The 27,000-nt window shown below is 45.4% G+C and overlaps 1 protein-coding gene across 2 annotated transcripts in view; it reads left to right on the top strand.

The window, feature by feature from the left end:
* Nucleotides 1–27,000, top strand: part of SUSD6 (sushi domain containing 6) — a 103,845-nt gene that overhangs the window by 39,437 nt on the left and 37,408 nt on the right. For both annotated transcript variants that reach the window (XM_031001838.3, XM_055362198.2), the window contains exon 2: nucleotides 7,696–7,896. In XM_031001838.3, coding sequence (XP_030857698.1) covers nucleotides 7,776–7,896 — 121 coding nt within the window. In that variant the 5' untranslated portion in view covers nucleotides 7,696–7,775. The remainder of the gene's footprint in view (nucleotides 1–7,695; nucleotides 7,897–27,000) is intronic.

Genomic DNA, 27,000 nt, shown 5'->3' on the forward strand with positions numbered 1-27,000 from the left:
GAGGGATATGGATGGTAGGGATCCGTCTTGGGAAGATGTAGGGGAATGTGCTGCTCAGTCAGAACAATGAGGATAGAGTTAATATTGCTTCCTTCCAGTCAGAGCCTGTGTTGACTTACTTTTTAGAGGAAATACTTTTGGGTCCCTCCTATTCCCTAGAAGACATTCCAGTTTTCTTACAGCTGAAAGGTCCTTTGGGGATCATCCAAGTTCACCCCTGAGACAGGAAGACTCACTGACTTGCCTGAGGCCAAACCGCTTTTCAGTGGCTAGGACCTAGGCTGTCCCTCCTGTCCTGTGATCAGGTCCCTGCTGCAGTCATCCTGCTGTTAGGTGCTAGAAGAGAGGTGTTAGAGACTTGTTAAAGAGAAGACTTAGGTGGGGTGGTAGTGTGTCTGCTGGCTTTCCTGTTGTCTGAAGTTGGGGAAAGCGTGATGCCCAGATGATGTGAGCAATTCTGGGGGTGGAAGACAAGGGCGCAGGGAATATCAAAGCAATTCAAAAAAACCTCTGACACTGTATAATGGCTTAGGTGGCTTAAGAGGAAAGCTGAGGGTAATGTTTGTGATTTGGAGGCCATGTGATTTTAACAGGAGTTTGATGTTTGCCTTTTCAAGTAGGAGCTGGAGATTAAAGGAAATGGATAAGTTAATATTCTGGCCTGAAAGGATGTCAGAGTCCGGTAAAATGTGTGGCTGTCGAAGCACTCAAGTGTTAGTGGCAAAAAGGAAAGGGGAAGATATAGAAGTTAGTAGGACTGGAAGAATCCATTGATCCACAATGGGAGAAGATAGAAGGCATCTATAAATAACTGAATTTTGGGGGGTAGGAGGCATTAAGGTCCAATAAGTGTTTAGATATCTTTTGATGCTGTAGCCTGGCCATTTCAGGGTGAGTAGGAGTACAGAGGGGAGATGTTGCAGGGAAGAAAGAGAGGTTAAGGAAGGGCCTGGGCAGCTTTGGCTGTATTAGTCATTTCTCTTACTTATCACACCCCTCTGGGGAACTTTGGACTTCAAAGTGTTAGGACTTCTTATCATTACAACCTGAAATGTAATTAGCTGGTTAAATTCTGTTCATGTTTCTGGAACTGTTCTTTGTCCTTTCTCATCATGTGGCAGGATCAAGGTTGGTGAACATAGTTAATTAAAGGAATAAACTCTGTTGTTCTGGACTCTCACCACTACTACCATTATCCTCTGTCTAGATTAGTCTGAGGTAAGAAAAGGATTTATGTTGGTTTTATCATCCCAGTTCCCTCTCTTAACTAATGGACAGAGGAGCCATGGTTTAGGAAAAAATTTGTTCTAAAAATTACATGTAGAGGTCGAGACAGGCAGATCACTTGAGGTCAGGAGTTAGAGACCAGCTTGATTGACATGGCAAAACCCTGTCTCTACTAAAAATACAAAAATTAGCCAGTCATGGTGGCATGCGCCTGTAGTCCCAGCTACTCAGGAGGCTGAGGCACGAGAATCACTTGAACCCAGGAGGCAAAGGCTGCCGTGACCCAAGATTGTGCCACTCCCACTGCACTCCAGCCTGGGCAACAGAGTGAGACTCTGTCTCGAAAAAAATAAATAAATAAATAAATAAAAATAAAAATTACATGTAAACGGAGTCTGACTTTACCCACGCAGCACCTGGGAGCCGTGCTTGACTGAATCAGACCCCTCTTGCCTTCAGGAGAAGTGTTTGATAGCGTGAGATGACCTTGCACCTTCAGCAGGACTATGGCATTCTCAGCAGGGGTGGGCCCCAGGCACGTGGACTGAGGAGATCTGGGCCCTGGCTGCCTAGGGAACAGGGGGCCCTGGCTGTTTCCTGGCTGGCCCCAGCTGCTGCTGCTGTTGCCTCCCAAGGCCAGAGCCATTTTTGAAGGTGACTCCAGGGCACCTTTAAACTTATTAGCAGACTCTTGGGTTAACTTGGAAGCATCTGTGGCAACAACAAGCAAGTAAACCATGTGAACTTTGGGCTTGTGTTGCAGGCCCTTACCAGAAGCCCACCATGCGTGTCATCATTTCTCAGCCCTCTGCTGTCTTGGCTTCTGGCTAAGACAATAAACATAAGCCCCAGGTGTTTCTAGTTTACAAAGCATTTCCTCATATTTTGTTCCTTTTGAGCCTCAACAGAGTCTACGGAGATAGTCAAAGCAAGTAACAGCCCCATTTTACAAATGAGGAAATGGGCAGAGATGAAGTAAGTGACTTCCTCAAGGTCAGAGCTGTGGCTTGAGGGCAGTTTTCTTCCTCATTGGAGGAACTTACGGACAGGAAGTGAGTGTCCACGACATCACATTCAGTAGGGCAGTCACCCAGCTGTTGATGTTCTAGGTTTACAGAGGTGGGAGAGGCTGCCCTTTTGGGGCTGACAGTCGAGCTGAGGCCTCCTGCTACCACCAGGTGTTGGGGCAGCAGCACTAGTTCCCAAGAAATAAAATCAGAACGGTGACTCTCCTTACCTGTGTTTTGAAGAGGAAAGCCGGCTACTGGGGTAAGAGATGGATTACAGCAAGAGAAGGGTAGAAGCAGTGAAGAATTCTGTGGCCTTAGAGCCTTTTTCAGATGTGGAAACAGAAGGCAGAGAGCCTTCATGACCAGCTCCCTGGCTGGTGGCGGAGGTGGGACTGAGTCATTGAGGCCCTCTCCTCTGTCTCACCTCTAAGTTCAGATGTGATATTCCTTGTGAGGATGGCCGAGTGCTAGTTTTGAACTTGATGCTTAGTTCTAGGTTCCTCTTCAGTGATAATTTTTTTTAATTAGGAGAAGTAGTCACTAACATGCCAAAGGAATACTGAAGTGAAATGGATTCTTTTTGTTTAAACAAAGTTTTAGCCTCAGTATTTCTCTAGGGATAATGAATACCTAGTGAAACTTTTTTTTTTTTTTTTTTTTTTTTTTTTTTTGCTTGGTGTACTAAAGCCACAATTCAAGGACAAGTCTTGTTTTTTTAAATTCTATATTCAAGGCAGATTATTTCTTAAAGTGATTAGATTTATACTGTGGCCCTTTCTCCACAGTAGCTGGGTTCTCCCATTCTGGGTAATACTTTGGAGATTTAGGGGTTAGCTTTCCTCTGTTTTATTTCTGAAGCAGTAACCCTTGGCCTAGCCTTACATATAAACACCCCACTGACTACCTTCTATTTATCTTTTCTTTGCAAAGCCCTCATTTCCATCACCCCCTCTATTCTGCACCTGTCCCGTCTTAGGCTTCAGGGTGGAATTGGTTCCTCGACTCAGGTAGCTGCTTAAGCAGTAAGGGAGGAGCCAGCTGTTCCTGCAAAGCAAAACCAAAAACAAACAAAAAACCTAAAACCGATCAGGAACTCATACATGTACATCTTGTCTGCTCCATTTCCATACCGGCTCCTCCCCACAGTATTCATGATTTTGGCAAACCTTTGCTACCTGCCTGTCAGATGCCAGGCCTTGTGCTGGCTATTGAAGATTCCGAGTTGAGTAATTCACTGTCCCTGCCTTCAAGGAAGTCTCAGCCTGGTGTGGTGAGACAGATAAACAAATAGATACAATAACCTGTTAAAGGTACAGTCATAGCAGGGTAAGAAGGGGTCATTTCTACGTTGGAGGTGGGTGTGGTGTGAAGTGTCAGGAAAGAATTCCTCTAGATGACCCTTGTGCTGAGCCCCTAAAATGACTCTATTCCTGGGAGAGGGAGCAATTAGGTTTTTGGGATTTGTTTTAATGGCAGTTTGTTGAGAGAGGAGACAGGTGGTCTATAGGAAGGCCTTGCTACATTAACTTAACATTTTGTTTGAATAGATAATACATGTACAAAGTACAACACTCAATATAGTAAAAGGGAATATATGCAGTTAAAAATTTTTTTCTCCTTCCCCGTTAACCACTCAGTTCCCCTCCCTGAAGGCGATCATTAGTTACCAATTTCTTTCTTTTTTTTTTTTTTTTTTTTGTGAAACAGAGTCTCACTCTGTCACCCAGGCTGGAGTGCAGTGGCACAATATTGGCTCACCACAACCTCCGCCTCCTTGGGTTCAAGCGATTCTCCTGCCTCAGCCTCCTGAGTAGCTGGGATTACAGGTGCCCGCCACCACACCTGGCTAATTTTTGTACATCTAGTAGAGACGGGGTTTCACCGTTTTGGCCAGGCTGGCCTTGCACTCCTCACCTTGTGATCCACCCGCCTCGGCCTCCCAAAGTGCTGGGATTATAGGCATGAGCCACTTGCCCGGCAGTTACCAATTTCTTATGCTTTATTCCAGGTGAGTTTTTCCGTGCTTATAGGGGGGTGTGTGTGTGTCTGTCTTTCAAAAATGCATGCATATACCTAGGTTATTTTTTTCACATACTAATTTTAGAAGTCATTCCATATTAGCACAGGTTGAATTGCCCTGTTCTTTTTAAACCACTGTACGGTATTCCATTATATTGGGTGTACTATAACTTATTTAAGTACTCCCCTTTCATGAACTTTTAGGTTACTTCAGTCTTTTGCCTTTACAAACAATACTTGAATATCTTTCATATATGTCATTGCACATGTGATTTCTTAGGGCACATTCTAGAACTGATAAGTCAGAGTATATGTTCTTTTTTTTTGGAATAGTTATTAACAAGTTGCTCTCTGAAGGATTCTATATTGATTATAAAATGCTAGCCAGGCAGAGTGGCTCATCCCTCTAATTTCAGCCCTTTGGGAGGCTGAGTTAGGAGTATCACTTGAGGCCAGAAGTTTGAGAGCAGCCTGGGCAACATAGTGAGACACCCTCTCTCTTTAAAAGAAAAAAAAAAAAGTTAGGTGTGGTGGCGTGCTCCTATAGTCCCAGCTACTTGGGATGCTGAAGCAGAAGGGTTGCTTGAGCCCAGGGGTTCAGGTGAGCTGTGCTCACACCACTGCATTCCAGCCTGGATGACGGAGTGAGACCCTGTCTTTTAAAAAACAAACCAAAAAACGCCAAAAAACTAAATTTAAGATTCTTTACCATTTGGCCGGCCCCACTGCTCTTCCCTTGCCTGTCCCCTCACACCCCACCAAAATCCTCTAAAATCCCTGCCAGTATGATCTTCCTAAATGAGTTTAGTCTTATACTTTCCCTGTTTAGAATCCTTGTAAGGGTAAAGTTTAAATCCCTCTGCTTAGCCCCTGCCTCCAGCCTCTGCCAGGAGTAATGTGCTCCCATAGTACTCTGGTCCACTTGTATTTGGTGCTTCCTTTTTTTTCTCTTTTCCTTCCTTCCTCCTTTCCTTTCCCTTCCTCTTCCTCTTCTTCTTCCTCCATTCTTCCCTCCCTCTGTCTTCCTCCATTCTTCCCTCCCTCTGTCTTCCTCCATTCTTCCCTCCCTCTGTCTTCCTCCATTCTTCCCTCCCTCCCTATTCCTCCATTCTTCCCTCCCTCCCTCCCTCCCTCTCACATCCTTTAGGACTCAGCATCACCTCCTCTAGGCAGTCTTTCCTGACTACCACCACTTATGCACAAAACACCTAAGCACTACCTTATGTGGCCTCATTTATTCACTGCTTAAATATTTTTTATACACGTGCTGTGATGTGGCACATGCAGGTGTCATTCTTGATGATCCACTGGTTATTGCCTTGAGGGGATGACAACTGCCCAGTAGGGTTACCTGGTGTGACTGCACCTAAAACAGCAATACCAAAGGGCCCATTGCCAGTTCTGTCACTGACCAGCTAGGGCCTCTGAGTATATCCCTTAACCACTTTGGACCTTAATTTGGCATCTGTCAAATGAGATGGTGGAACTTGAGGAACTCTAAGGCCCCTGCTGTGCAGGTCTTATTAATGATTACAACAGCAGCAGCAGCCAGTGTTTACTGAGGACTTACAAAGCACCAAGCACTTTGGCAGGCACTTTGTCTATCCTAATCCTTACATCAACTCTACGAAGTTAGTATGGTTACTATCCCCATTTTACAGATGAGGAGACTAAGGCTAAGAGAGGTTATATGACTTGACCACAAGGTCATAATAAGGAAACAGATTTGAATCCAGGCATTCTGACTTTACTGTTCTTAGCCACATAAATAGGCACACATTCGACACACAGTTTTGTGTACTGTTTGGTGGTCACTCACAGACTCCATCCTAGACCTCTGCATGAACCATCCCTGTTCTACAGTTTTAAAGGCTCAAACTGGAGTCTGGGTGAAACCTGGGGACAGAAGACTGCTATAGTCACAATTATTAGAGGGAAATGGGTGAGGACCAGTGGCCAGCTCTGTTCATGAACCTTTGACAATTCTCACAGAGAGTCTTGTTTTGGACAGAGACAACTTACATTGCTGTTTTCAGTTACCCTCTTTAGGAGGGGAGAGTAGACCTGAGTCATGCTTCAGACACAGATTAAAATCAGATTTGGTACCAGGTGCAGTGGTTCACGCCTGTAATCCCAGCACTTTGGGAGGCTGAGATGGCGGATCACTTGAGGTCAGGAGTTTGAGACCAGCCTGGCCAACATGGTGAAACCCCATCTCTACTAAAAATACAAAAATTAGCTGGGTGTGGTGGTGGGCACCTGTAATTCCAGCTGCTTGGGAGGCTGAGGCAGGAGAATCACTTCAACCCGGGAGGTGGAGGTTGCAGTGAGCCAAGATTGTGCCATTGCACTCTAGCCTGGGCAACAGAGCAAGACTGTGTCTCAAAAAAAAAAAAAAACAAAATCAGATCTGGGTAGTATCCCTGGCAGAGTCCCAGGGGCATCCTTTATTAGGGTTATAGATGGCAGACTCCCTAATCTATGCATATAAAGCCTTATTAATAGAGAAGGGGGTGTGTGTGTGTAACTTAAAAAAAAGAAGTGTAATATTGTATGGAATACCTGTTGTAAACTAAAATAACTGGCAAATGAAATTAAATAAGTTAACTGAAATATAATAGGCCCACACCATAATGTATTGTAATGTATCATCAACCCAGTTACCTCCCTAAAGGCTTATAGAAAAGAATCTTTAAAGTCTTGACCTCTGATACACACACTCTTTCTCACTCTCTCTCTCTCTCTGTACTGGTTCCTATTTTTCTGAAGTCTTTGTCTGAACTAGAGTGGGTGGGTGGTAGGGCTAGTTAGCAATTGCAGCCCATTCTCCATGCCTCCCCCCGCCTCATCTTTTTCAGGGACAGCCAACAGAATGTGGTCACAGGTGTGTTAGGTGAGCCTTAATTAATGAGATTCATGGCTGTTGAGTCAGGTCCTCCAGCCTGACAGTTTAGCAAGCATGCTGGGGCCCTCAGCTCCCACTGCTGCATTCCTTCTCTAGGCGGTGTATTCTCTCTTTACGACACGTGTTCTCTCTCTCTTTTTTTCCTTTTGGTTAGTTGAACTTGTTCTGAGTCCAAGTGGCAAAGGCAAAGCCTGACTTGGGTGTAGCAGCTCTGTGTCAATAGCTGTCTCTCTGCTGGAGCCTCCAGGCAGGCGGTGGGGCAGAGCTGGGCAGTTTCTGAAAGCCCTGCTGTGCCTGACTGCCATCCAGGTGAGACAGAGCTCACCTCCTGGCTTCTGCACGCTGCTGGCCTTGTTTCCCCAGGGAGGAGTTGAAAAGCTACTTCTGTGCTTGCCTCTCCTGGCAGCAGGGATTCGAATAGTTGCTAGAATTCTCTCAACTTTGTGTGTGATTATGGCTTCCTTACCAAAGTGGCTGCTTTTAACTAACTTATGGCTGAAGTTTTCACTTTATGTCCTTGTTTGTTTGTTACAGGTGAATCAGCTCCCAGCCGACTTTAGGATTCTTCTGGATTTTAAATTTTTTCTTTTTAAAAAAACTTGGACGGATAAAAGATGTGCCATGGCAGGATAGCACCAAAGAGCACCTCAGTGTTTGCCGTGGCCTCCGTGGGACATGGAGTGTTCCTTCCGCTGGTGATCCTTTGCACCCTGCTTGGAGACGGACTTGCTTCCGGTAAGTCCTGACCTGCCTTCTGTGTGTGGGTGGGAAAATATTTAATACCATTGTTTCTCTCGAAGACTAGGACAGGGGACTCTCCTCCTGGCAGGCGGTTTCAGGGAGAGCAGAGGGTGGAGGGCTTTTGTGTTGTGGTAAATATAGCAGGGAGCCAGTCCTTCTGGGGTCTAATGAGTCACCTGGAGGAGGGGCGTTTGGGAGCCTGCTGGTGGTAACCTTGTCACCCCTCTCCCCCAGCCATAATCATCATCAGGAGGACAGAGGTGTAAGGTTCAGAGCACAATATGCAGGTTAAGGGGACAGACTTTGGAATCAGACTGCCTGTGTTCAGTGCCCATTCTCACTACTTGCTTGCCCTGTGACTCTGAACAAGTTATTTTACTGCTGCAAGCCTCTGTTTCCTCAGCTGCAGAATGGGATAATAATAGTACCTACCTCATTGGGTGGTTGTGAAGATTGAGGTAATAAAATAAGTATATAATGATTGTTAGCTGTCTTTTGTTTGTTCGTCTTTCTGCGCTTTTTCTCAGAATGAGTGGATAGTTGAAGTATTGTAATTTAGTGAAAATAAGACCCGGTCACTGACACTACAAATGTTGTGATCTTGGGCAAGCGACTTAACCATTCTAGGGCTCAGTTTTTCCCTCTGTCAGATGAATGGGTTTACCTGGAATAACATTTAAAGTCACTTCTTTGCCCCTCAGTAAATGCTTTGATGATTCTAAGGACTTTGTGGTTGAAGATGGTGAGCTGGACGGGCCCTAGCAGGGGCTAGACATGCCCCATTGAGCCTTTTTGTTTGTTTGTTTGTTTGTTTGTTTTCAGAGAGTCTCACCCTGTTGTCCAGGCTGGAGTGCAGTGGCACGATCATGGCTCACTGCAACCTCTGCCTCCCGGGTTCCAGCGATTCTCCTGCCTCAGCCTCCCGAGTAGCTGGGACTACAGGCTCATGCCACCACACCTAGCTAATTTTTTTATTATTTAGTTGAGACGGGGTTTCACCATGTTGGCCAGGCTGGTCTTGAATTCCTGACCTCAGGTGATCCATCCACCTTGGCCTCCCAAAATGTTGGGATTACAGACGTCAGCCACGTGCTCGGCCCGTTGAACCTTTTTGAGTTTGTACAGCCCTTGTTGCCTTCAACAGTGCTCCAGAGACCCTTCTAGGCAGTCTTTGTGTGATCCTCTAGACAAAATGTCCTTAAAGGACATGTTTGGGTGTGTACAGTAGGCCTCTGGGTGGTGTGCCACAACCTACCTCTGTGTCTACACTCCAGAATCATCATTGAACTCACCAATACTGGTGTTCCTACTGGACTTTATTAGAAACACATACATGGCAGTTTCCTTGGCCAGTGCTTCCTGGAGAGGGATCTCAGAACTAGATCCTGGAAGGGGACTTTGGTGGGGACAGTAGGGGAGTGGTACATTGTGGCTGTAGAGCCTCCATAGTTTAGTGCTACTTCTTTCATTCTCTATCAGCTCCCACCACCCACTTATCCAACATAAACAGATAATGGCACAGTCTCAGCTAATCTTTTTTTTTCTTTTCTTTTCTGAATTGTTGGAAGAAACAATTACAGATTTTTTTGTTCATTGTAGCCTTCTCCACTACCAACATATAGATGTGCCTTTCCTTCCACCCCATTCTGACACTTAACCCAAGCCTTTTCCCCCTAGTCATGAGGAGCCCCTGGCACAGCCCAGGGGGCCATGATGATTGGGACCCCACAATGTGGCCATCATGGTTATATGAGGTTTCAAAGGAAGAGAAGACCAGGCTGTACCAATGTGCAACAAAATGAAGCAGAGCCTCCTTTGATAGGGTCACCCCAAAACCAGAGGAGGCCTCTAGAAGTGCTAGTTGCAGAACCACAGAGTGTGGTGACTCTCTTATTCACCACTGTGTCTTTAGAGCAGAAGTTGGCAAACTGGCCCACAGGCCAAATCCTACCTGCCATCTGCTTTTGTAGAACCTTCCAATTAACTGTTTATATTTTTAAATGGTTGGAAAAATCAGAAAGATATTTCATGACATGTAAAAATATATATGAAACTTAAATTTCAATGTCTATAAAGTTTTATTGGAACACAGCAGTGCTCATTCATGTATATATTGTCTATGGCTGCTTTTGTGCTGCAGTGGCAGAGTTGAGTCGTTATGACAAAGACCATGTGGCCTGAAAAGCCTAAAATGTTGAGGCTTTAAAATATTTGGGTCTTTGTAAAAGAGGTTCTTCCCCAGCCCAGAACAAATGGTGCTCAATAAGTATGCACGTGAATGGAATGACTGTCAGAGCAGGAAGGAAGGAAGGACTAGTCAAAACCAGCTTGGGCTTCAGAGAACTGTGCACTTGCTGCCCAGAATCTCACAGCTAATGGTAGGGCCAGGACCTAGCCTGGTGCCTGGCATACCACTGTGACCTGCCTCTTCCAAGGCTCCTCTAAGGAAACTGCCCTGGTGTGTGGTGTTAGTGGCATAATGTCTGCCTTAAGCCTCTCTAGTGTCATTAAGCTATCCTACTTACCCCTAAACTCCCTTTTGTTGGCTTCATCCCTCCCATTCCCCACCTCATTTTCCAACTACCCACACCTTCCCAGCTTCCCACTCAAGGTCCGAAATCCATTATCAGGTTCCATACTGGCTGGATAAAGGGATTATTTTCCACTGTGGAAAAATGTGTCTGTTTATAGTGTGGGCTCAGACCAGGATGGGAAAGTTGGCTCTGTTGTTTTCTTTCCCCTCCCCCACCTGAAAGAATGCTCCTTCCCTGCCACCCCAACCTCCAAGTCTTTTCTACTCCCCATAAAACATGTGTACTGGCAGGGGAAAGGGGTTCACCTTTGCTTAGATCCTGTGTACTAAGTTGCTACCAATGTTTTTCCCTTTCTTTGGAGTAGCTTCTAGGGGAGTAGGTGCCCTTTCTAGGCCTGAAACCCAAAGCACACCTGTATGGCCGTGCCTGCCATAAGCAGCATACCAAGCAGGCTTGTCCAGACACCAGGATCTCAGATACTCTGAAGCCGAGGAAAGGCAGTTTAATTCAGGAAAAGCCTCTTTTCCTCTTCTTGTGTTTCTTTTTTCTTTTTATTTGTTTTAGAGATGAGGTCTTACTCTGTTGCCAGGCTGGAGTGCAGTGGTACAATCATAGCTCACTGCAGCCTTGACCTCCCAGGCTGAAGCAGTCCTCCCATCTCAGCCTCCTGAGTAGCTGGGACCATAGGCATGCACCACCATGCCCAGTTAATTAAAAAAAATGTTTTTATGTTGCCCAGGCTGATCTCGAACTCCTGGGCTGAAGTGATCCTCTCCCCTCTGCCTTCCAAAGTGCTGGGATTATAGGTGTGAACCACTGCGCCTGGCCTCCTTCTTGCATTTCTTACCTATTCTTATAGCTGCTCCTGAACACCCACTTCAGAGACATTTTTAAATGGGTGCTTGTAAAATATACAGCCTTGCTATCCAGTGGGCTATAGTAGACCCTGGCTATATGCGTGTGTATAGGCACATTCATGACTCTGAGAATACCACTAGACATAGGTAACTGGGCATCCTCTGGAGACAATTTGTCTACATCGTCTCTGGTCGTAGATACCACAGTCATCATAATCTGTATCATCTCATCATCAAATATCACAGTTTTGATCACAATCTAAGGTAGGAAGAATCATGTATGAAGAGGTACTTGAGAGTTCTGGAGTAAAATTACATCATGTTTAAAGTTCAGTTTCCATACTGGTTTCTCTCATCTACAGCTCGAGATTTGCAGTTATAGCAGAAAAGGTGTTAGAGAGGCATTGGGTCCAGCTTTCCTTTGGTCATTCCTTTAAATGGGGAGAATTATTGATAAGTTTCCTTTTTAAGAGTGGCAAAAGGAAGCGTATCTTATTCTTCACACCTAGTCACACCATGCAGTGGATAGACCAGAATTAAAAATAAAATCTATGCACATGCTACCCAATTTGCCTTTCTTGGACTAGGCGGAATTAAGATCTCTTCTCTGTAGCAGCCTTTCTCAGGTCTCCAAGTCTTTCATTTTACCTGTAGTCTTAAGAAACTTGCTGTATGACCTGAGGCAAATCACATGACCTCTTTGTGTCTTTTGCAAAACAGAAACAATAATCCTTAAGAATGTTAAGTTGGTGTTGTGTAGACTAATAAAAATGATTGGAAGGCAGGCACTTGGCATATAAAATGAAGTGTGTGATGTAATTCCCAAATAACAACAACAGAATTGGTATGTGACCTACTGTTGAGTTACAAGGTGCAGTAGACTTTTTATGCAGTTGATATTCTTTGCTGTCACTGAAACACAAAACTTAAGGTGCAAAGTACTGTTTGAGTTGGGGATAAGAGATTTTTGGAGCAGTTATCAAATTTGACCAGTAAGGAGGGATTAATTTACTTCAGGAATCCCCATTGCTTTCCAGAAAGCTCATGTTTGCATAGTTTGATCTTAATCCAACTGGCTTGCTGACTCATAAAAAGTTTTTGTTTGCATTCTCTTTCTTTCCTGAGCTTATTTACTAAACAAACTCAGTATTTTACTTGTTTCTGATTTTTTTCCCCTTAAAATGTTGCCATGACGTGTTAGGCCGTGTTAAACATCACACAATCACCTAAAACAATTTTAGAATAGCAGGGAAAATAGCCATCTGCATTTCTACATGACAGAAAGCCAGGCAGTTAGTTTTCATTGAAAATGGAAAGTTTTGAGAACTAGGTTCTCTGGGAGATGACTTGGCTTTAGCCTGTAGCAGAGAGATGTTGGCAGGTGGCCCTGGCTCACCTCATCTTGGAAGGACCCTCGAGTCAGAGGGAATGTACACTGAGTTGAGAGGAGAAAAGAAATGGGAAACTAATGTGTATAGAGCCATCACTTATGTGTCAGGCTCTGTTATCGTTCCATATAAAGCTCTCAGAACACCCCAGCTAGGCAGTTGTGCAACCATTTTATAAAGGAGGAACTGAACCAGAGACAGGTTCAATAACTTGTTCAGAAACTGATGATTTTAAGTGGTGAGGCTGGCTGGGATTTGTGCTCAGTATGTCTGACTCTTGCCTGTGGTGTTTTCTGGGAGCCACGCTACCTGTGCTGAGTGACAGGCTTCACTGAGACCTGTTTTTTGTATTTCCTGATTGAAGTGCTCAGATCAGCCTCCAGAAAATTATTCTGATGGAGGAAGAAAGAGATCATGTTTTCTCCTGATGGATAAAAAGGATACAGGAGTCATCTCTGGGTCACCATGTTTCCCTCTATGGTTGTTTCTTTTTTTTTTAATTTGAGATGGAATCTCACTGTGTTGCCCAGGCTGGAGTACAGTGGCGCGATCTCGGCTCACTGCAAGCTTCACCTTCCAGGTTCATGCCATTCTCCTGCCTCAGTCTCCCGAGTAGCTGGTACCACAGGCGCCCGCCACCACGCCCAGCTAATTTTTTTGTATTTTTTGGTGGAGATGGGGTTTCACAGTGTTAGCCAGGATGGTCTCGATCTCCTGACCTCATGATCCTCCCACCTCGGCCTCCCAGAGTGCTGGGATTACAGGCATGAGCCACTGCGCCTGGCCCTCTGTGGTTGTTTCTGTTCTCATCTACAGTGGCTTTTGGTTGTTTGGTTCCAGTTTAGGCACAAGGTTTGCCAAGGTGTTTCTATTCTTGGAAAGGAACAATAGGGACATAGTAAATTGTTTGCTAAATGAGGATATAGTTCCCAAAACATCCGCAAAGCATCTTCCTGTCAGCTGCAAACCCTGTTGATGAAAGTGATGTAATCTCTCCATGGTGTAATTACCTGTGACTATAAAAAAAACTTAGGGATTATGGTAGGAGGCTGGATGGGTCATTATAGTTCTTGATGAACCCTAGTGTCATGAAAAGGCATTGAGAAATTACCCTCTGCACACTAATTGTTGTGCCATGTTTAAAACATTGACAACACATGGTACCACCCTCGCACTGTAACTTTCTAATAAAAGAAACCCAGAGTCCACGTAACTGGGTCTCTATTGGGTTAAAGTCCTCATTAAACACAGATCCCATCTGCTGAGCAATGGTGCCCCACTCCCCTGCTAACTTGCCAGCTTAGAGGTTATTCTTCTTACCTACCCAACTTTCTGCAAAAGAGAGGCACAGGATGCTAATAAAACAAAAATTAGGGTTAACACTCAGTCTTCAATGATTCTAGGTAGGTTTCCAGATGAACACCTCTCACCACTTCTTACCCACTGGAAGAGTGCAGTGCATCACTTGGGAGTGGGAGCCTGCAGAGGGTGTGAGGAGCCCTTCCAGGTGGCCTGTGCTGGTGTGCCTGGCTGCCTGGACTGGGATCAGATCAGGAGAGACCTTGGCCTGCCTCAGATTTAGCTTTGGGGCCCAGAGGGACAGAAACATTTAGAGACAACGTTTCCATGGTGCAATGTGAATGAGGAGTTCCCTGGCTGCTGACTTCTTTCCAGCCCTGTTCATCGACCTCATCTTCAGCTAATTTAACACATGAAAATCCGAATTCACTGAAAGATGAGGGTGTGACTATAACTTTTTTTTTTCTGAGACAGGGTTTCACTCAGTTGCCCAGGCTGGAGTGCAGTGGCTCTGTCACAGCTCACCGCAACCTCTGCCTCCTGGGTTAAAGTGATCCTCCCGCCTCACCGCCTTAGCCTCCTGAGTAGCTGGGACTATAGGCATGCGTCACCACACCTGGCTAGTTTTTTAAAAATATTTTTGTAGAGATGGGTTTTGCTGGGTTTGCCCAGGCTGGTCTTGAACTCCTGGGCTCAAACGGTCCACCCGCCTTGGCCTCCCAAAGTGCTGGGATTACAGGCATTAGCCACTGTACCTGACTGACTATAACTTTTTAAGAACAGGATTGTCTCTAATTTCTTCACATAGCTGTCTTATGAGGTGGAGTGGGATTCAATTCATGTACACCTCAAAATAGTAAATACCACCTGCAGCTCTCATGGAGCCACTGAGATCATGAGTATAACTCAGTATTATATCTAGGTACCATTATGCTTCAACTCTTCACCTTGTTTTTTGGAATGACTGCATAGTCTGATGAAAAGCATGTACTCTGGAGTCAGATTGTCTGGGTTGAATACTGCCTGTATTCCTTGCTGCTTGTGTTGCCTTGGATAATTTTTGTGACTTCACTGTCTGTATTTCACCAGAATGGGGATGATAATGTCTGCTTTATAAGATTGTAGTGAGGATCAAATAAGATAGTATATGTAAGGCATTTGGAACACTGCTCGGCACACAAATAAATATTCCCGTATTGGAAGATCAGATCCTAGCACCAATTGATATCATTCCACACTTCTGGTTTTATGACGCCACAGCTGCTTGGTTCAGACAGACTCAGGTTGGAACGTGCTCCCTGTTTCTTCCATATCTCTTGGATTCTGTTTGAATCAATTCAGTGCATACTGAGTAGAGTTAGATCCTTGATATTCGTGAGGTTTTCTGAGTCCCTAAATTCTCAAATAACACATGTTGGTTTCCCATACATGAAGACGAGTAGCAAAGAGTGGTAAATGCCCTTCTGAGATGTTGGTGCTGGAGTGAGATCAGCTAAGTGATCTCACTGTGAACTATTTGTTCTCTTCAGGGAGGCTGCCCTGTTCGTATTTCAGAGCCGATATTCCTCAGGGATGCTATTTGTTAGGAACATTTGGAGTCAGTTTTGAAACTTTACATATTAAATATGAGAATGCCAAGGATCTGTTCTTTTAAAGACATTTTTTATTTCGTCAGCACAGTGATGTGATTGGAAGGTTGCATTTTACATGATTCCAAAACACAACTGGAGAATATAACATTAGAATTAAAAAATAAGAAATATCTTTTTCCTATTTGGTAGTCCTTTTGCCTCCTCTTGCTTTTCGTAGCTATATTGGTATTTCTTCTTCTAGGAGCCCATTTCTACCTAGATTTAGTGGCATCCCTGGTGATGGAGATTTTTTTCTTGTTTAACTTCTTTGACTTATTAGCTTTGCCAGTAACCAGATCTTTTAAAGGAGAATTGTTTAGTCATCCAAAGTTCTGGGAAGTAGTGCAGGGAAGGTAAACAGATTGTCTTCAAGATTTCTTGGCCAAGTTTTTTTTTTCATTCTTTTTAAATCACAAAAGTATTTTTGGTATTTCAGTGGGGAGGGGGCACAAAATGTGTTTCAGGAAGTTATGACCAAGTAAAAACAGGGCTATAAAATAATTCTGCTTCATCCTTTGTTATTCTGAGTAACAAGTGACACTCTATGAAATACAAAGGGCTTGATCAATTCTTCCCATGTAGTAGACACATGTCTCTTTGGGAGAGGGTGGGACCTTTGTGTTTATTGTCACTGGCTTGGCTTCTGATGGTTCGGCCTTGTTGACCCTGGCTATGTATGGTAAGAGGCACCAGAGAATGTCATTGGGATTGTTGCACACTAGACTATGACTGAGTGGGTGTGAGGATCAGCCTGTCAGTGTTTCCTGAGCACTGGTCTAGGCACAGAGAGGTTTGGTGGCAGATGGGAGAAAAGTCTTGGATTTCTCTTCTTCCCAGTTGATCTCATTATGATCCAGAGGCTGGATTGCAAATGACCCAGTGAAGTCTTGAGCCAGTGCAGCCCCACTAAGGCTCCTTGATAACTATGCATGGTTGCTCACAGTTTCTTTTTTTTTGAGACGGAGTCTCGCTCTGTCGCCCAGGCTGGAGTGCAGTGGTGCAATCTTGGCTCACTGCAAGCTCCGCCTCCTGGGTTCACACCATTCTCCTGTCTCAGCCTCCCTAGTAGCTGGGACTACAGGCACCCGCCACCACACCCAGCTAATTTTTTTTTTTTTTTTGGTATTTTTAGTAGAGACGGGGTTTCACCGTGTTAGCCAGGATGGTCTCGATCTCCTGACCTTGTGATCCGCCCACCTCAGCCTCCCAAAGTGCTGGGACTACAGGTGTGAGCCACTGTGCCTGGCAGTTGCTCAGTTTCTGATTAGCGGCCCATGAAGTTAGCTGGAGCCCTTCAGTAGGCTGTGTGGCTGTCTGCTTTATACCTCTCACACACCTCTCTGAGCTTTGATATCTATACACACTGCTTTCGGTTTTATTTCTTTGGTTTTGCTCTTTGTTTTTGATTCTTGTTCTTTGTTCTTGATTCCATATGTGTTTGCATATAAGCTCGTTGAACACAGAGGCAAAATCCTTTTTATGTTGCTCCTTTGCTACAGCCAGGCCAGTGATCATCCCAGTAGATCCAACACACACATTGTGGGAAAGGTACTCCATAGGTGGGCTTACCCCATAGGACGATCCAGTATCATGGCTTGTCCTCTGTGTGAGGAAAGCAGGAGCAAGTCCAGGGCCCAGTGAGCAGCAGCAGTGTGTGGGGGCTTCCCACTGAGTGATGGTTCCTCATAGTATTCTGTCCCCAGCCTTCTGGGGAGGAAGTGGAGAAGCACGTGAAAGTGTCTTCATGCCTCAAGGATGCAGGTGGTGGGGCTCTTCTGTGGAGAAAAGAGAGGGCCCAGGCAACCTGCCTAGAAGAGTACGTTGCAGAGTATGCTACCTTTAGCTTGGGTGAGGATTTCGAACCCAGTGTGGATCCTGTTAGGTGATGAAGAGTTATGTAGTTTGAAAGTATATCCCCAGCTGGGCGCAGTGGCTCATGCCTGTAATCCCAGCACTTTGGGAGGCCGAGGCGGGTATATCATTTGAGGTCAGGAGTTTGAGACCAGCCCGGCCAACATGGTGAAACCCTGTCTCCACTAAAAACACAAAAATCAGCCGGGCGTGGTGACGCACACCTGTAATCCCAGCTACTTGGGAGGCTGAGGCAGGAAAATCGCTTGAACCTGGGAGGTGGAGATTGCAGTGAGCCAAGATTGCATCACTGCACTCCAGCCTGGGCAATAAGAGCAAGAATTCGTCTCAAAAAAAAAAAAAAAAAAAAAGGAAAAGGAAAAGAAAGAAAGTATACCCCTGCCAAATCTCATGTTAAATTGTAATTGCCAGTGTTGAAGTTGGGGCTTGGTGGGAGGTGTTTGGATCATGGGAGCAGATTCCTCATGAATGGCTTGGGTGATCCCCTTGATGGTGAGCTCTCTTGAGTTCACATGAGATCTGGTGGTTTAAAAATATGTAGCACCCCCTCCCCACCCCTACTTTCTCCCTTTCGTTCTCATTCTCACCATGTGATATGCCTGTTCCCCCTTTGCCTTCCACCATGATTGAAAGCTTCTTGAGGCCTCCCCAGAAGCACATGCCACTATGCTTCCTGTACAGCTTGCAGAACCGTGAGCCAGTTAAAAAAAAAAATCTCTTTTTTAATGAATTACCCAGTCTCAAGTATTTTTTTTCTTTTCTTTTCTTTTCTTTTTTTTTTTTTTTTTTGAGACAGAGTCTCGCTTTGTCGCCAGGCTGGAGTGCAGTGGCGCGATCTCGGCTCACTGCAACCTCCACCTCCCAGGTTCAAACGATTCTCCTGCCGCAGCCTCCCAAGTAGCTGGGATTACATGCATGTGCCACCATGCCTGGCTAATTTTTGTATTTTTAATAGAGACGGAGTTTCACCATGTTGGCCAGGATGGTCTCGATCTCTTGACCTCGTGATCCACCTGCCTCGGCCTCCCAAAGTGCTGGGATTACAGGCCTGAGCCAGTGCTCCTGGCCTCAAGTATTTCTTTATAGCAGAGTAAGAATTGCCTAGTTCAAGGAGGGAGGAAAGGTACGCTTTCATTACCAGTGGGAAGTGAAGGAGGAATGTATATGAAAATCTAGCTGGCTGTAAACATATCCTGACATGAGAGAGGGGCATGAGAAGTGCCACTTGGGTGGGGTTTGGCTTCACTTTCTTGCCCACTGCCTTTGCAGCCACAGCTTCCTCTACCTCTACGTCTGTTTCTAAAGATCAAGGCTAAGGGACAACTCCTTCTCCCCTAAACATCTTCAAGCTTATTCTCACCTGGTTCTTCCTGTGGCTAGAATTCTACCTCCTGCCTTTTCCTCCCATACTTCTCTTTATCCTTCAAAGTCCAACTTAGCTTCTTCTGTGGAACATCACCCATCTCTCTTACCACTAGAATTAATAGGGTCTGAAGGAAGGAGAGTGGGCTTTGTGTGTGCTTATTGAATGGAATTAACAAGAGCTCCTAGTCTTAGTTCTTTCTCTTGGGAGGATGTCAGACAGGTTTTCCTAGGAGCAGGATTCCAACTCTTTGAATCTTGACTGACTTTGATTTGAAAGGATTGGCCAGCTTTTTATGACCTCTGGTAATTGCAGCTTTGGGGAACTTGAACCTTTTGTTCTGTACATCATGGTACATGAACGCTATAGACCTTGCTCCAAACCCTAATGACCCTGGGTTTTGGTAGGGTTGCTGTGGGGCAGATTGGGTTTTGTATTTTCATGAGTGTTAACTCCTTAAGCAAGTATGTGTTGACATAAGGTGGGCAGGAGCTATGTAATGCCACAGAGGGCTTTCTGGGGATGAGGTACTAGGCTGGATCTTGACAGAAGTTAATCATATGTAGTAAGCCTGTGAGAGGAGGGCAGCAGCAGCCAGGAACTGTGCTCTGCACTGGAGGAATGCAGAGTTATGGTTTAGCACTCTGATTTATTCCACAGGTACTCGTTGAATTCCTGCTGAATGCCAAGACTGTGCCAGCTACTGAAAATAGAACAATTCCATGTGATACATGCTATAATCAGGAAAGTACTGCACTACACAGGAATACTCATTAGGGGGTCTCCTGACTCAGTTTGAGTTGGTCATGGAAGGCTTTTCTGAGGGAGAGAAGTCTACACTGAGGTCTAAAGGCAAGTGAGTTAACGAGTATGGGGAGACAAGGTGGCATAGTCAGGTGAAGAAGGCAGTGTCTTGGGCCAGAAACGCTGGTTTGAATCCTAGTTCTGCCAGTAGTGTGTAATTTTAAGCAAGTTTCTCGAACTCTACGTCCCTCAGTTCTTCATATCTGTAAAATTGGGATGATAACATACATACCATATAGGGTTGTGGTGAAGATGAAATGTTGCTGTTATCATCATCATCGTTGTTAAAATGTGGCACTTGCCAGTGGCAGGTACAGCCCGCTGTTGGGGGAGTCTGGAGGGAGGAGAGGAAGAGAGTATGGTGTCTGCTCTGCTCATCTCAGCACTTCCTTTCCTGGGAACTTCCCATGTCGCTGTTGAAACTTTGGATGTCCAATATACTGTATTCCCTAAACTAGTTTGTTTCTTGCCCTGTGAATGAAGAAGTGTTCTCTTTCACTCTGGGAGTATGTTCAGTAGCTGTAGTTTCAAAAAAGAAAAATAAAGTCTAACCTTAGCCTAAGAATTCAGGGATTTAGGTTGAGCACACCAAAAGCACAGTTTGAGGAAGCACCCAGAGAGGACTGAGATGCTGCTAGTGGAGGCAGGTGCCTGTCCTGGCTGAATTGTCAGAATTGTGGAGGAGGAGGAGGAAGAAGAGAAACAAGCTCTCTTGGAGTATCCTAAGGATCAAAGAGTTAAAGAAAAAACAAACTCTAGCTAATGAATCAAGAAGTTGAATGAGTCTAAACAGGAAAGGAAAGAGGGTTGGAAGGAGGATGTTAATTTTAGGTACAATTTGTGGGAGAGGATTGGGGATGAGAAGAATAGCAGTGGGCACCTATTTGCCTATGGGACAGGAAGTGATGGGCCAGGTGAGGCTGCCCTTCTGGTCCGAGGGAAGAGGTCACTCAGGACAGGCCACAGGAGTGCATGCTTCTTGACTCTCATCACCTGGCCTCAGTTCAGCCAACTCGTAGGAGGCATGTCTGACAAAGACTCCTTATTTCAGCAAGTCTGATGCACCGCGTGGGGTCCCATGTGTGTCTTAGCTGGCGTCACAAATTCCATGGGGAGGCTGGAGGGTGTCAGAGGTTCTTAATTGCTTGGGGAAGGGAGAAGAGTGGAGGAGCAGCTGGCGTCTGGGCCCTTCAGATGTATTCCAGGATTTGTCATCTTGGATCAGGCTGGGGTAATTGGAGAAGTTGGGGTGAGGACTGTCTGTGATTTGATGTGTTCAGGGGTGCAGAGAACTATTGTGACTTCCAGCAGAGATGTGTCTCAGGTTTCTTAGAGTGGCTTTCAGCAAAGGAACCCTTTCTTGGTGCTATTGTTCTCAATACCTTGTTGTTAGGCAGTTTAGAGGCTTTGCTGTTCAACTGGCTCCTCTCTCTGGCATTCAGAAAATCTGTCACCAGTAACGCAGACCCTGGCCTTGGAGGAATAGTTAAGACTGTGAATAATAGGATTAAGTGAGATAATATATGTAAAAGTCCCGGGTAAACAATAAAAGTCTATTTCAATGCAAAGGATTATTATAATACTATTTTTTCAGTCAGCATCTCTTTTCTGAATTGCTCAGAGCACTTCGTTAACACTAACTGGTTAAGCCACCATCCATCCCTGGTTGGAGGCTGGCATTTAATAGCCCCCCTTTGTATGCAAGATCAAACACAAGTTTCCAACAAACCCCCACATCTTGAGCTTGAAGCCCAAACCTATGGAATCTAAATCTAAAGCTTGGACTTCTAAATGTGATAATGCCTCATTCCTGGGAATAAAGAAGGTGAGAAGAGAGAGGAGGGATCATTAAAATTTTTTTTTCATGAATAATTGGTCATGTCAGACAAAGCTGTCATAGTCAGGATTTTGAATGACCTAGAAGTCAGTCAGTCATTTTCCTCTGAGAAGCCAGAGTTCCTGCTGGAAATGAAACTTGATAGGAGCTGGAGAAGCAGAAGGCTAAGAAGAGCAGCTTTGGGGCAAAGAACAGGGAAGCAGAGAGGGGGCTGGCAGATTTCTTCATTCTGTCCTATTAGGCTGTGGTGGAAGTACTTGAGATGCCAGGTTCTGCATCACAGTGCTAACTGCCTGGCACATGGCAGTGGGAACACACTCTCCCCTCTGATGTGTACCAGGAAGTGTCAGGGGGACCCACAGCAGGTGCTTGGTGTATTCTGCAGGTCTCATGTTGAAACTTCACAGAGCACCCCCGAGTGTCCTGCTCAGGCCAGTTTTGCTGCAGACCAAGTATTGCAGTCCAGTTTGGCAGGGTGGGATCTGAGCAGATCAGTCTTAGGCCAACTCTCCAGTCAAGGAAAGGCCTAGGTGCATTGGTCCACCTGTGTCCCTTCCGAAGGCTGGTCTCACCAGCCTAGAGCTGGCATGAAAAGGTCCTGTTTTGTTCACAGTACTAGGTGAGGCCATTCAGAGTCATCAGGACCTTTTTCCAAGCTTGTGCTTCCCTGCCTCTGGTCAAGGCTTAAAGGGCAGTTCCGTCCTCACCTTTTGTACTCTCTTGCACAGAGTCTTGAACCCTGGAAGCAGGAGGAGGATATACTGAGTTGGGAAGTTCCTCCTTCCTCCAGTGGCAGATGTGTGGGCTCCCAGGTTTGAAACTCTAGAGGTCATTCAGGTGTGCCAGTGAAGAGGCACATACTCATGAGAGAACCAACGGGCTGGACCTTGGAGGTTATTTGCACTAGTGAGTTTCAAATTTGAGCTAGCATCAGATTCCTCTAGAGGGCTTGTTAAACACAGATTGCTGGGTCCCATCCCCAGAGTTTCTGGTTCAGTAGGTCTGGGATGTGGTTTAAAAATGTGCATGTCTACCAAGTTCTCTAAAGAAGAACTTGGTAGACATGAAGCAGCAGCTGCTGCTGGTCTGAAGACCAAACTTTGAGAACCACCAATTTATACTTGGGCTGAAAAAAACCTGTCTGACTCTTTTCAGAGCAAATTTTGCTGAGGTGAGGACAGAGTGGGTGGAGAAATCTTGAACCCACTAGGGAGACAAGTGGCCCTCTCAGAAATAGGCTACTGCAGGTGGGCCAACCTAATAAAACTGAGAAGAGGTTAAGGGAGGATGCTGGCAGATGTATCTCTTCTCCATGCTGGTCTGGTCCTTGCATACTACCCTACAGCAAGGAGCCAGACCTGGTGAGCCCCGGGGCTGGGTCATTTTCATTTCCTATTCTGCCCCCTGAGGCAACAGTGAGTTCTAAAAGTCTGCATTTTCGGATGCCTTTCCTCAGTCTGGGCTCTGTGGTATGAAGAACGGGACCCTGAGCCGGGGTCCTGGGCATCGGCCCTAGCACTGCCTCTAATGGACAGTAACTGAAGGCACCTCATGTTACTCAAGGGTAATGTGAGTGTGGACTAGCTCTCTGGTGCCTTTTGTGCTCTGATATTCTGGGTTCTTTAATGATTTACCCTGACAGCTTCCTCCTCAGGGTCAGGAACTTCTGCTGGCTTGTTACTTGTTTTTTATTTTTTCCGTGTATGAGAACTTCTGTTGATCAGAATCCCATCCAGAGACTGGCTCGCCAAAAGTGAAACTAGAGACAAGTTTGGGAATTGGAGAGAATAACTTTTCTTTCCGGAGTCATTGGCACCTGCAGTTGTGCTGCTGCCATAACACCTGCCTACAGAGAGAATGACTGCATCACTGTCGTGCCTGCCTATCTTACCCCACTGCCAGCTTCACAGGCTGTCTGATCAGCTCTGGTTTCCAGGGTGCTCAGGATTGTTATTCGACATTCCCCACTGCCTGGCACAGTGTGTGGCTCATGGTAGGCCTGTGTGTATGCTTACTGGATGGATGGAATAAGGGGTTGTATCCAGCTACCTCTTCTTTTCTTGCTTCTTCTTAACTTGGTACAGTTGTCTTCCTTTTCCCTCCTTGCTTCCATCCTTCCTCCCCTGCTTCCTTTGTACTCATTTTTACTCCTCAGCACTCTGGTAGAGCTAGCATGTATGTCGAGTGCTTTGGGGGTTAAAAGTATACACGAGACAATCATAAAAGACCCTATGCAAGCCATCTATGTGAGGGGTTCCACCAGAGCTCCCCACTCTTCCTCCTTGTCTCTTCTGCCCACTTTGTCTAGGGTAGCTGTGAATGTTTTCACTGTCCTAGGGGAATTTGCTGTTCTTCAGATTGAATTTGACCCCGTTTTCAGCCTTTATTTCCCACCAGAGCCTGATGGTGTTTGTATTGGCAAGCCAGAAGACTCCTGGCTTGGAGAGAATTAGAGTTAGTACAGCCTGCCTGAGAACCATTGTCTGGCCCTGTCTTTTCAGCCTCTATCTGAAGGGGCGAAACAAATTTTTCGGCCTTGGTTAATTGTTACTTAGCCCCTCTGATCCAGCCTGGGCAACTTTCAGGTAGCTCAGGCACTGACTAGCCTGAAGTCTCTGTTGAAACAGGGAAGATTAAAGTTGATTTGATTCATTTGAAGTAAAATCAGCAGGCTTTTGATGATTTCATTAATTTCCTCCCTTCTGAACACCCTCCTGTTAGCAGTAATTGGAAACCCTGACTCTGTTTCTCATTTCCCCCCCACCACTCTGCTTTAATCTGAGACAGCTGGAAACTGCACTCAGCTTTTTCATTTACTGGAAGAATGGTTTGAAGATGGTTTTAATGACTGGCTTTGACACTATTTCCAGAAGCTGAGACTGTTGCTGTGCTTAAGTTCACACCTACCTGGGGGCCTCAGTTTTGCTCACCTTGCTCCTATAAAACTGCTTAGTTCTTGGTGTGCAGGTGGAAGAGGGTCCCCATGAGAATTCTCTTTTTATCCCAGGCAATATATATGCAAGCTTTTCATTACTCATTTTCATCACTCAACATTTACAGACTGCCTGGGGTGTGTGCCAGGCACTGTCCTAGTAACCGAGTGTGTTCGCAGCACCTCCTCCTGGCCCTGGTGGACGTCCAGAGGCCTAGGTAGGTGAGATTCCAGCAGGATGGTGGCTAAACTCAAACCTTGGGAACTGTAGTCTCTGGGGCTTTCTTTCTCTATCTGTTTTTATAGTTGCAACTCCAGTTTCTGTGCTTTTTTTTTTCTTGGGCCTGAAGAGGAATAAATAATATGAACCACCACTTGATGTCAGAGAAATAACAGGTAGCAATAGCTGTAACAGCTAATCACTATTGGCAGTTGACAAGATGTACAAACACTTGCTTGTATATCATGTCATATTGTTGTCCTCACGGTAAACCATCACAGCCAGTAAAGGACAAAGCCAGAATTAAACCTGGGCCTTCCCATTACAAATCAAATACTTTTTGTTTATTATTGTTATTATTTTTAGAGATGAGGTTTCACTGTATTGTCCAGGCTGGTCTAGAACTCCTGGCCTGAAGCCGTTCTCCCACCTGAGTGGCTGGGATTACAGGTGGGAGTCACCATGCCTGGCTCTGCTTTTTGTACTACGTTGTTTTGTTTGATGTTTTGGTTTTGTTTTTAACGCTGACTTCCCATGCTATTGTCTTTAGTATGACTTCAACCACTTAAGTGTTAAGAACCCATTATGTATGCGTTGGGTCTTGTGCAAGGAAGTCAGGGTCTCACAATCTAATGGGGGGAAAAGATAAGACAGAATTCATCTTAGTTGCCCTTGAGTGATTCAGGTACTGAATGCTATTAGAAAGAAGAGAATTAACCCTGATGTCTGTCTAGGGAGGCTTCCCCAGAAGAGCCAAGACTTGAATTGGGCATGGTGGAAAGGCAGTACTCACACCAAGGGAGAGGTGAGGAGGAGTTTTGGTTCCTATATGACTACCTCAGACTCGGGGATACAAAGAAGTTGGTGAGGTTTGTTTCCTTCTTCAGACTTAGAAAACCAGTATCCTCTGGGGTGATGCTCCTCCAACTTTACTGTGCTTTTTCTTTTTTTTTTTTTTCCTTTTTTCTTTTTGAGACAGGGTCTTGCTCTGTTTCCCAGATTGGAGTGTGGTGGGTAATCACGGCTCATTGCAGCCTCCACCTCCTGGGCTAAAGCAGTCTTCCCACCTCAGCCTTCTGAGTAGCTGGGACTACAGGTGCATGCCACCATGCCTGGCTAATGTTTTAATTTTTTTAAAAAATTGTTTTTTTAGAGATGACATCTTACTATGTTGCCCAGGTGGGTCTTGAACTCTTAGGCTCAAGCAGTCCTCATGCCTTGGCCTCCCAGAGTGCTGGGATTATAGGCATGAGCCACCGCCCACAGCCTTTACTGTGCTTTTTAAAATGAGATTCCCACATATTTTGCCCACAAAGAACCATTTAGTAGATCTCTGTACAGCCCAGCAATCTGCATTCTTTGAAAGTTTGCTAATAATGTAGAACAGTTCCCCAGCCTCTCAAGGTCTCCTGCCTGAAGAGAAGAACCCAGAGGTGTAGATTTCATTTGTTCCTTTCCAGAGGCAGAAACTGTTTGGTCAATCAGCTGCTCCCGTTGTTATGGTGAAGGTGGTGAGGTGGCCCAGGCTTTGAGAAACACCATAACCCAAGGTGTTCTCATGCCCTTAGTGTTGCAGAAAGCATTAGGAACCAGGGACCTGGGTTTTGATATCATAGAGGTCCTACTTGATGAGAAGAGGACTAAGAGTGTTTAGGATGAAACCAAGGAGGAATGGGGACAGTGGATAATAAACTGTGTAAGTTAAGTTGACTCTGACAGCACCTGGGTCAGTCTGTCTGCCAGCGTGATTTGAAGGCAGGTGGGGAAACCCACTGAGTCTGAGTACCTTTGAAACAAAGTTCTGGCCTTGCTCAGAGTTACTCATGTTACTCTGTTACGCCGGGCGCGGTGGCTCACGCCTGTAATCCCAGCACTTTGGGAGGCTGAGGCGGGTGGATCACAAGGTCAGGAGATCGAGACCATCCTGGCTAACACGGTGAAACCCCGTCTCTACTAAAAATACAAAAAAAATTAGCTGGGCGTGGTGGTGGACGCCTGTAGTCCCAGCTACTCGGGAGGCTGAGGCAGGAGAATGGCATGAACCTGGGAGGCGGAGCTTGCAGTGAGCCGAGATCGCACCACTGCGCTCCAGCCTGGGCCACAGAGCGAGACTCCGTCTCAAAAAAAAAAAGAAAAGAAAAGTGTTTTTACAGATCCTGTTTGGTAGCTTAGCTTTCAGATGACTGTTTTGCAGAGGGGAGTGGGTGGGGTGGGTGGCGGCAGTGGAGACAGCTGCACGGTCAATCGGGTGAGTAGAAACATCTGCCAGAGGATTTAGCAGTCTTGATGAATCTAATGATTTATTTCTATATTTTGTGACCATATGGTACCTAGGGTGGTTATAAAGATTAGAAAACAATC

Source organism: Gorilla gorilla, chromosome 15 (assembly GCF_029281585.2).
Source record: "Gorilla gorilla gorilla isolate KB3781 chromosome 15, NHGRI_mGorGor1-v2.1_pri, whole genome shotgun sequence".
NCBI classification, from domain to species: Eukaryota; Metazoa; Chordata; class Mammalia; order Primates; family Hominidae; genus Gorilla; species Gorilla gorilla.